The sequence below is a fragment of the Trypanosoma theileri genome (genome assembly GCF_002087225.1).
Source record: "Trypanosoma theileri isolate Edinburgh chromosome Unknown TM35_Tth_28_V1, whole genome shotgun sequence".
Classification (NCBI taxonomy): domain Eukaryota; phylum Euglenozoa; class Kinetoplastea; order Trypanosomatida; family Trypanosomatidae; genus Trypanosoma; species Trypanosoma theileri.
This window is the reverse complement of record NW_021639870.1, coordinates 122,967-133,567: the sequence shown is the minus strand read 5'-3', so window position 1 is coordinate 133,567 and position 10,601 is coordinate 122,967. Positions and strand designations below refer to the sequence as shown.

Below are 10,601 nucleotides of genomic sequence, written 5' to 3'. Positions count from 1 at the left end.
TATATATATATATATATTGCTCTCTTTGTATGTATGTGTATGTTGCTTCCTTCCCTGTGAGAAGGAATATCAATAAAATCCAATACTAACCATAAATAGAGAAAAAAAAAAAAAGAGAAAAAGGAGTAAAAAGAAAATAATAAAAAAGAAAAGTATATCTATAAATATATGCCACTCCTACCTTCTGTTCCCACCAGTACTACTATTTATTATTTTTCTCATAGTATTAGTAGTAGGAATAATAATAATAATAATAATAATAATAAAACATATACAGAAATGTCCAAAGACTATTAAATTGTCTTCTTTCTTTTTCGTTTTTTTCTTGTTTAAATCATTCTCGTATATTTCTTTCTGTTTTCATCATCTTTCTCCGTTTATCTGTGTGTATGTTTGTGTGTATGCTGTTATTGTAGTAGTAGTAGTAGTAGTAGTAGTAGTAGTTATAGTTTAGTAGATGGACAGTAACAACCATAACACCAAAAAAGAAAAAGGAAGAAAAACAAACATAATGGTGAAAAAAGCAATAAGGAAGAAATGATAACAAACATTCATAACAAGGATAATTGTATTTATCAATGTATTCATCGTTACTAAGAGACACCTCCTATACTCTCTCTCTCTTTCTCTCTCTTCCCTTTTCTCTCCATCATTATATATATATATATATATATATATATATATATTCACGCTAATACACACACACGCCTCTACTCTCCAACAATTCTCACTTTGCCAATGAACAGACTTCCCCCTACACACACACTTACTACACACACAGAGAAAGAGAAAAAGAATCTCTTCCTTCTTACTACTGTTCCGCGCTGAGAGATCCCGGTGGGAGTCCCTGCATGGCCTCCTTCTCCCGCAGCTCGCGGGCGCCGTTCATTAATTTCATCACCTCAAAATGACGGGCGATGCACTTCCGCTGGCAGGCCTCCATCTTGCGGAGTTTACTGTCGGGCAGATCGCCGCCGGCCAACTCGGCCCGCGTGAGATTTCTATCGTAGCAGACATCCCAGCACTGCTCCAGCACGTCGTTGGCGAGATCAAACATGGCGTAGCGCTCCATCGCCTGCATGATCATCATTTGGCCCTGCATGATGATTACTGATGAGTGGTGGTGGTGTTGTGAAGAGAGAGAGAGAGAGAGAGAGAGAGATGATGAAGACTCCAAAGAAGGGGGGAAATTGGTTTTCTAATTTTAATAATAATAATAATAATAAAAAGTAAATAGGCCTTTTGTCTATGCTATGCACACCGTCAGCCGACCTATTTACTTATTTACTTACTTACTTACTCAGATAGAGATACAGTCTGAGTCAATGGAATTAACTTTTTGGTGTTATTTTTTATTCCTTTTTTGTTTCTTCTATTTTTTGTTGTTGTTGGTTCTCCAGAGGAGATGATGTGAGGCAAAAAAAGAAAAAATAAAATAAATAAATAATAATAATAATAATAAGACTATACAAATAAATACAAAAGACAAAGAAAAGGAAGAAAGAAAACGTCTGGTAATAATAGAGAAAAAGAAACAACTACACAGAATCTGAAAAAAAAAAAAAATTGAATATCAGAGTCATCCAAAGAAGATGATGAAAAGGAAAAAAAAAAAAATGAGAAATGGTGAAAATTGCTCGAAGAATAAAAACAAGAAAAAGAAAAAAAAAAAAAAGAACGAACCACTACGCAGCATTAAAACATATTCTCTTTTTCTTTTCTTTTTTTCTCTTCTTTTCTCTCCCCTTCTTTTTCTTTTTATTACTGATAATTCCCATACAAACAGTAAAATCAACAATAAAATCAAGAAAAAAAAAAGAAAAGAGGAAAAATAAAAAGAAAAAGAGAATTAATAATATTGGCAAAAATAACAAAAAAAAAGAAAAAGAAACCGGAGAATACACCACTTTAAAATGGGTGTGTGTAGTACCTTTTCATCTCAGCATCAGCACAAGTAAAGAAGAAGAAAAAAAAAAAAGAAAATAATAGAGAAAAAAAAAAAAAAAAAGTGCTCTTCACAAAAATAAAAATAAAAAGCAATTTCACCTACTCTCTCAGTTATATAAATACTCTTTATTGCACTCTATTTTCGTTTTTTTTTTTTTTTCTTTTCTTTCTTCCTTTTCTTTCCTTCTCCTATACTCAAAAACCGAAAGATAATAATAATAATAATCATTATCATAATTATTATCATAATTATTATCATTATTATTTTCTTATTTCAGTGCCTTTGCGTAGGCGTCCGCCACAAACTCCCAATTCACAACTCTCCAAAGTTCTTTCAAGTAATCCGGCCGGCGGTTTTCAAAGTCTTTATAATACGCATGTTCCCATACATCCACTGTGAAGATGGGGCGTAGTCCTTTCGTGATTGGACACCCCGCGTTACTGCTGTTGTCAATCACAAGTTGAAATTGTTTAGATGGATCCACACAGAGCCAAGTCCATCCAGATCCAAAGTTGTTTACCGCCGACTGCGCAAATAATTCCTTAAATCGATCCACAGAATCAAAATGAGCGGCAATAGCACTGGCAAGAGGTTGAGGCATAGGCTTTCCATTAGGAGTAATACAACGCCAATAAAAAGTGTGATTGAAGTGTTGGGCCACTTGATTAAATAATACCTTCTTATCCGCATCCTTTACCACATCCCGCATAATATCCTCAACGGTTTTTCCATCATATGTAGTGCCGGCGAGGGCGTTTAATTTATCCACATACGCCTTGTGGTGTTTGGTGTAGTGGAGTTCCATTTGGCGTGGGCTTAACACTGGTGCACACCCTTCTTTCCAGTTAAAGTCCAGTTGAGGCAACTCTGCAGGTGCTCCCTTTGGCTTGACGAGATCCGGTAAAGTAGTGAAACCGCGAAGAAAGGCATTGCAGCCGACTGGGCTTGAGATGGCAACAGCACGACGTAACATAGACATTCCCCTGTTTTTTGTTTTTTGTTTTTTTTTTTTTTTTTCTCCTTTCTTTTCTTTATATTTTTTTTCTTTTCTTTATATATTTTTTTTTCTTTTCTTTTGTTTTTAAATTGTTTCCCAGTTGTTCTTGTTGTTTTCCTTCACGTTCGGTTCCTTGTATTTGCGTAAGGATATGTAATATGTGTACGTTTGCAGAAATATATAAAAATATAAATATTCGCGATGAAAAATATAATAAGAGTTTATATAAGTGTAATAATAAGTGTAGTGTAATAATAAGTAAGAAGACTAAAAAAGGAATTTCTTGCCTTTTCTTTTTTGTCTTTTTAATAATAATAAAAAGAGAGAGCCTATTGATTTGTATGTATTTGGTTCTAAATTATCAAAAAAAAAAAGTAATGGCAAAGTTCAAAAGAATTGAAGAAATGTTATTAATAGGAATACAGTTACCAACAAGAGAAAGATATCTTTTTACACATATAGATATGAGAAGAACCGGGGGAAATAAAAAAGAAAACTTATCGCGAACACAAACTAAGTTACGATCACCTCTTTCTTTCTTTCTTTCCTTTCTTTCTTTTCTTTCTCTCTAATGTATTCATTCACTTCTCTACACATCCAAGAAGAGAATGAGAGAGGGAAAGAAGAAAGAAAAGGGAGCAAACAACAACAACAAAAAAAAAAAAGAAAAAAAAAAGAGAAAGAGTCACAAATAAGATAAAAAAAAACATCATGCAGAATTATTCTTTTTTTTCCATCTCTCCTCTTTATTTCTATCTCTTTCTCTATCTGTCTCTCTTTCACTTTTTTTTTCTTTTCTTTTTTTTTTTCATTATTCTCTTCTCTCCATTTCTGCTACTGTCATCATTCTTCTTCTTCTTGATTTAACGGTAAACGGGATCTCTATTGGCCCAGCTATATGTCTTTGATTTTATATCGGCTACTGTTTGACTCTTATTATATTGTCTTCCCCGCAGAATATAACCAGAGAGCCAATATTTTGTTTTCACCGCATTTCGTGGGTGAATACGCCAATCCAGTGGCACCAATAAATTAGAAGAACCGCCATTTCCACCACCGGCAGGATGACTGGAAACTCGTTTCGTTTTTGAATGAACTTTCGGTCGATGCGGCATATTTTCCTCCACATTGCGATTACCGTAATTGCGTTGATATCGATACATCACCCCCGCCCGTCTCCCAAACACCGCATGGCATTGATTTTCAAAAAGACGGACTTCCTTCGATGGTAATAAGAGAGGAACGAGATTGGGTTCGGAGCCCCGCAGGACCACCGCCGCTGTGCCACTCGCCCGACAAATAACTCCACCATGTCCGGGATACATCTCCACAGAGTGTAATTCTTTTCCATAGGTTACTTCACTTAAAGATATGGTTTGTCCAATCGTGGGCATACATCCTTGAAAAGGTTTATTATAGCAAATACGAGGGAGTTGTTTATATGTAAGAAGTTCAGCCACATAGGCACCATTCGCGTAAAGAAAAAATCCTACAAATGTTTTTTTACGTGGTAAATGAAGAATACAGGCTAACCACTTGGGTACACGTTTCTGTGGTTTATGATTAACCATCACACGATATCCCCATGAACGTTCCTCTACACGTCTGTAGTGTCCAAGTAAAACTTTACTTCCTGGATTGGTTCCACTACGATGTCCCCAGTAATCACGACTAGAAAATCCTTTCCAATCATAATAAAGTGGAGTATACATCATCATATTAGCATTTACTTGAAATGGAGACCAAATATCTTTTTGTAGTAATTGTTGAGAGTATCCATGATCTGGAGAACGTACATACTCCAAACGTAATGCCGTGGGAGGACCTTCTTTAAAAACACCAAAATCATCCGTATATCCATCATACATTTCTGTATGTTTAAGTTGAACATCTTTTCCCGCCTCCATCTTTGGCTCTATACCATAATGTTGACTACCTTGTTTACCAATGGGATTAGACAATTTCACCCCTCGCCGTGCTGTAGATACCACACTGGTAAAGAAATCTGTATGAATAACTGCTAATGTCCTATTCTTTTTTATTTTTTCATTCTCTGTGAATACATCGGCGGTTATTCCACTGCAGGAAACACCGCCGTGGTGTCCCAAGCCGATCACAACAGCAGATGAGACACGGTGTCTCCACATAACACCACACACCTATTTGTAAACAAGAAGAAATAAACAAAAACAAAAATATAAATAAAAACACAATTTTTCCCCCAAAAAATTATATATATATATATAATTAAAGGGGCCTAAAACACATACACATAAATAATCAGCAAAGAGAGAGAAAGAAAGAAAGAGAGAGAGAAATACTAAAGCAAGAGAAAGCATCTCAAGTAAACAAATAAAAAAAGAAAAAAAAAAATGGTTTCACTAAATCCATAAAGAAGAAGAAAAAAAAAGCGCATGTCTCATAATTCAATCTGTAGAAGGTCCATCACGCACATAAGCAGAAGTCTTCAGGCGCACAGTTTGCCTTCTTTTTTTTTTTCTTTATTTGCTTTCTCGTCTCAAAAAAGAAAAAAAAAACACAAAAAAAAAAAACATATACATATTATATATATATATATATGATAATAAATTAAAAAAGAGGTGAAAAGGGGGGAAAAAAAAACGAACAACGCAGAGTTAACATAATAATAAGAAAAAAAAAAAAACAGAAAAAAAAACGAAGAAAAAAAGAGATTCCTTTTTTTTTTTTCTTATTCTATTCTCAACAATCCCAGAACCTTCATATTTAATACCATTCCTCTTCCACCCTCACCACCCACAACCCCGTTTCCCCCCGACCCCTTCTTCCTCTTCTATTCAGCCATTTTTGTAATTTTTTCTCTTTTTTTTTTTCTTTTCTGCTTTCCATTTTCCTCTTAAACATTCGTCACTGTATTATTTATGTATACATACACAATACAGCAGCATTCACCTTTTTTTGATGCTAATGAGGTATACAAACAAACAAACAAACAAACAAAAGAAAAGAAAAGAAAAGGAAAAAAAAAAAAAAGAACGTCAACCAGGCGTTGCGGGAAGAGTCACGCAGAGTTCAATAGGCACGTCGCTGTGGTTCCGCAAACCACCGCTTCTATTTCTCTTTCCAGCATGGGAAACAACTGGGGTGAAAAAGATCGTACATGAACGCCCTGTAGTATAAAGAACATAGGGATTGTAAGTTTCTTTAGGAATGCAAATGCTTTCTTCTTCATCCACATCATCATAGTCAACAGTTGAACCATCATCCAAACATCCAAGATTACTGTTACTACAACTGATTCTTCTGTTATTTCCACCACGATCACTATTGCGTTCACTATTATGTCTTAATAGACTTGTTGACCGTTCATTAAATGATACATTTATCTTGAATTGATTTGAAGAAAACAAAGGAAGCATAGGTTGCCACATTATAGGGGCTGGTGTAGAAATAGTACTATTATCCATCTTTTCTCTTTTATGAATTTTGGCTGCAGATGATGATGATGATGTTGTTGTTGTTGCTGTAGCCATTGGTAGACTCTTCGCACGTGTAGAAGTATTGTATTGTGTTTCCCGACGTAGTTCTTTACATGGAGGTGTTTTCGCCGTACTCGTTTTTGAAATTGTACTCCTTACACTTAAAAACGACGGTGATGGAGAAGTCACGCGTTTTACAGAATCAGCTCTATTCCTTACCGCTGGCTTCACAACAGGTGTGTTATTATTATTATTATTATTATTAGTAGTAGTAGTAGTAGCTGTAGTAGTATTATTCATATCAGATGCGGTATAGGAATCCACAGAGGAATGTAAATAAATAGCTTTAGTGAAGGAACCATCACGAAGAAGTCGTAGGGATTCATTTATTGTGGTTTTTGCTGGTGGAGATGGTACAGAAGAAGAAGAAGAAGGTCTTTCACGTAATTGAACATGTAAGGACTCACAATATAAAATATTATCGGTATGTGAAACTAACGCCAATGTTTTCCGTACTTCTTCTTCACTAAGTGCTCGTTCCTCTACAAATAGTGGTCGAGCATCACGTGGACCTGTCGAACACAACACTTCACTTAAAGATTCACGTAAATATTCTCCAGAGATTACATTTTGTGAATGGCGTGTAGGCGTAATACCAGGATGAACTGGTTTAGACTTTTCATTTTGTGTGGAATGAACATTAAGTGAATGGGTCGCAGGGGAGTGTTCCTTTACTGTAAAAACAACCGGCATTCCCATGAGAGGATCTCCCGCATTACGTGAAAGAGAAGAGGAACTGGATCGTGTAGTACCATTACGACCATTCATTCCAACACTACCAGCACTTGTCTTTCTTGGTATACTAATACTACTATTACTACTACTATTAGTATTATTGTTATTATTGTTGGGGCTACTCTTATTGAGCACTCGGTCGCCTACAGACTTATCTCTCGTATGTGATGATGATGAAGTTTTTCTTGTAATGTTTGCCAATGGGTCCACGTGTTTACGTGATCCCTGCCGTGGGTCAGGAGTTTTCGTTATTTCATCATCAAGTGCCGTGAATGTTGTCTCAATAATGCTATCTGTTAAAAAAGAAATACGTTCGATAAGTTCCTGGCATTTTTGTTGCAGTACATCTCTGCAGCCACTACGTATGGCCAATTGTACTAGTGAAGAGACTGTATCTGATGATGCACTTAAATCAGTTTTCAAACTACTGCGTTTATCACCAGTAGTAGTAGTGGTAGTAGTAGCAGGACTTCTGTTGCCATTAGAACCAACACCCCTTCTAGAAGAAGATAAGTAGCTCATTGCTTTCTCGCTTTCCTTTGACCCTTAATTACACCGTATCTATCTATCCAATATATATATATATGTATATATTATGTGTATATATAGATATATATTTTCTTTTTTTTTTTTTGTATTTGCAGTATAGCAGTATAATTTGGTGTGGGGAGTATGATAAAAAGAAAAAGAAAAAAACAAATATCTATTTTACCCTACTATATATATATATATATATATATATATATATATATGAGAAAAAAGAAAGAAAGAAAGAAAGAAAAAAACCAAAGAAGTGATTTTAAAATAATGATCATAAAGTAAAATCACGTAAAAAACAATTAAATATTGAAAAATAAAAGATAAACATAAAAAAAAAAAAAAAAAAAAAAAAAAAAAAAAAAAAAAAAAAAAAAACTGAAAAAGAAAAAAAAAAAGAACCAGCAATTCATTCTTCTCACATAAGAAGAACCAAAAAGAAAGAAAAAAAAAACAAAACAAGCGAGAAAACTAATATTATTCACGTTTTTCATCTTTCTTTCTTTTTTTTTTTCTATTGTGTCAAAAGATTGTACAAATAAACGTACACACACATATACACAGACACAGACACCGCAAAAAGTAGTAGTAAGAAGAAGAGTAGAAACTCAAAAAGTACAAGCATAAACAAAAAAAGGAAATGAAACGAAAAATAAGAAAGAAAAAACAAAATTAACGAGTAGAAATAATAATAATAATAATAAAAAGTACAAAGCACACCAAAAGAAGCAGAACATAGAAAAGCAAAGAAAACAACAACATCAAGATCAACAACAACAACAAAAAAGAAAAATCTTTTGAATCCTTTAGCAGCCCAAATATCTCTTCACTGCCGCTACTCGTTCTCTATCCACGTGATGTTTGGCTTCCAACTCCATCAGACGTTTTTCTCGCCGCCATTCCGCCTCTTCCTGCGGTGTTCGCCGTCGTTGTGGGGAGTTGGAGTCCATTCCCGCCGTGGACTCATCCTCACGGTGTTGTTTTCTTCCCACGGATAATTCCGGTTTCGGTATATTTCGTGCATACTCTAATGCCCGTGCTCTTCGCTCTTGTGCCTGAATTCGTTCTGGCGGCGGTGGTTGTTGGGGTTGAGGGGACTTGTTGTTCACGGCGGGAGTATCCACTCTATTCTCTCCAGACTCATCCGATCCCTGTTGTTGTTGTTGTTGTTGTTGGAGTCGTTGTTGTTGTTTTTCACGTAACATCTCAGCCGCTTGTTTTTCTACCAACTCTCCATATTGACGTTGACGTAACATCTTTTCTTTGGCTTGACGTTGTTCATCCGTATCTGCTGGTCCAAGTCCTCCACGTTTCTGATTTGCCACTCGTTCCATCAAAATTCTGTATTCTTTTAAATTATGACACTTGTACGTTATTGGTTTCTTCTTTCCATCTTCCTGCTCTTCATCCTTTGCGTCTGTTAATGCAGAACCACTACTAACAGATGCAGTTGAATGTTTTGGTAAACACTGTATTGATTTCTGCTGTTGCTGCTGATGATGTGGTTGTGGTTGTTCTAGAGGTGGAAGTCGGAGTGAAAGAGGAACTGTACCGGGTGAAGGTGCAGATTTCGTTTTCGGTTTTTCTAGTGAAGGATTAGACTTGACGGTATTACTGCGGTCAAATGGTCCTTTATCTGAGGCTGGCCTCTTTGTTCCACTACCTGGTTTTTTCTTACCAAGACGAACATCATTATTTGTATTAGAAGTAGTAGTAGCTTCAGATTTCTTTACATTTCCCTTTTTCCGGTTAAAAGGATCTTCTGCAAGTAACAAACCAGTGGGTTGATATAATGGAATGGGTAGGGAATCATCTAATAGGATATCGTTATCATTATTATCATTATCATCATCATTATTATTATTATCTAAACTTTGCATCGTTGAAGGACGACCGGCTATATCTGTACTATGAACATATTCATTACCGTTATTCTGTAGTGTATCTGTAGAAGGTGTTTGTGTTGTCACTCTATTTGGTTTAGGCATTAATTCTTCCGCTTGCCAATTCATTTTACGTGGAGGAAGACGAGCTAACGGTAATTTTAATCCCTTCCCTGTTTGTAAAACAACACCCATATTCTCTAAAGGTACACGTGGAAAGGTAAATGATTCTACCGGTCTAGATGACTCTAAAGGTTCTACAGAAACAACTTCAGGAGATCTCCTTTCACCATGTGAAGAAGGAGATTTTTCTAAAGGAAGAAGACGTTGTGGCATAATCGCTGCTGTTGCCGCAACAGGATGAAGGTTTTTCTCTCCTCCCACTAATGTATTATTTACAGATACCACTCCATTGACGGTGGCCACACTCCTCACACTTCCCCGATCGGATCCATCACCGGGTAACTGACCCAACGTCAAACTATTACTACACATAGGTTTACTATAATTCCCTGGTATTTGCTGCGGTGGAATAATAGGCCGTCTTCTACGCTGTAATTCATCCGGAGCCATAATACCACCACCACCACCGCCTGTTTGTTGACCACGCCTTCGTGGGGCTGTAATAATATTGAGATTATTATTCTTCTCATGTGTGGGATGTGTATTCATATGATTATTATTCTTCTTTTTTTCGGTATTCCGTTGATTTCCATTTGCATGGTGTACACGTACGAGTTGGGCGTTACTACCGTCTTTCCCAACACGTACGGCGCGATCGGCGAAGTGACGGAGAAATTCAGAAGGCGGTGCCTCTACAGGTGGACGGTCTTCTGGCGGGTCCCACACATCCCGATCCTTCCGCGGCATAAATACAGAAGAGAAGAGAAGAGAAAAAAAAAAAAAGATAAAAATAAGAGGAGAGATGATGATAAGTATAAATAATATTACTATAATACCTACCAACTATAACTATATACCTA

General features: G+C 36.0%; 4 protein-coding genes across 4 annotated transcripts; all 4 read right to left on the bottom strand.

Moving 5' to 3' along the window:
• Positions 1 to 2,216: 2,216 nt before the first annotated feature.
• TM35_000281530 (iron superoxide dismutase) lies at positions 2,217 to 2,927 on the bottom strand (the record flags this gene model as incomplete). The annotated part of the gene is made up of 1 exon (XM_029028184.1): positions 2,217 to 2,927. One exon carries the CDS (start codon positions 2,925 to 2,927, stop codon positions 2,217 to 2,219), a length of 711 nt encoding a protein of 236 aa, XP_028880503.1.
• An 881-nt stretch (positions 2,928 to 3,808) lies between these two features.
• Positions 3,809 to 5,092, bottom strand: TM35_000281520 (ribosomal protein L2; the record flags this gene model as incomplete). Its single annotated transcript, XM_029028183.1, has 1 exon — positions 3,809 to 5,092. The coding sequence occupies one exon, from the start codon at positions 5,090 to 5,092 to the stop codon at positions 3,809 to 3,811; it is 1,284 nt and encodes a 427-aa protein (XP_028880502.1).
• Positions 5,093 to 5,962: 870 nt separating this feature from the next.
• Positions 5,963 to 7,720, bottom strand: TM35_000281510 (uncharacterized protein; the record flags this gene model as incomplete). The annotated part of the gene is made up of 1 exon (XM_029028182.1): positions 5,963 to 7,720. One exon carries the CDS (start codon positions 7,718 to 7,720, stop codon positions 5,963 to 5,965), a length of 1,758 nt encoding a protein of 585 aa, XP_028880501.1.
• Positions 7,721 to 8,541: 821 nt separating this feature from the next.
• On the bottom strand, positions 8,542 to 10,488 carry TM35_000281500 (putative ADG2; the record flags this gene model as incomplete). The annotated part of the gene is made up of 1 exon (XM_029028181.1): positions 8,542 to 10,488. One exon carries the CDS (start codon positions 10,486 to 10,488, stop codon positions 8,542 to 8,544), a length of 1,947 nt encoding a protein of 648 aa, XP_028880500.1.
• Positions 10,489 to 10,601: the final 113 nt, after the last annotated feature.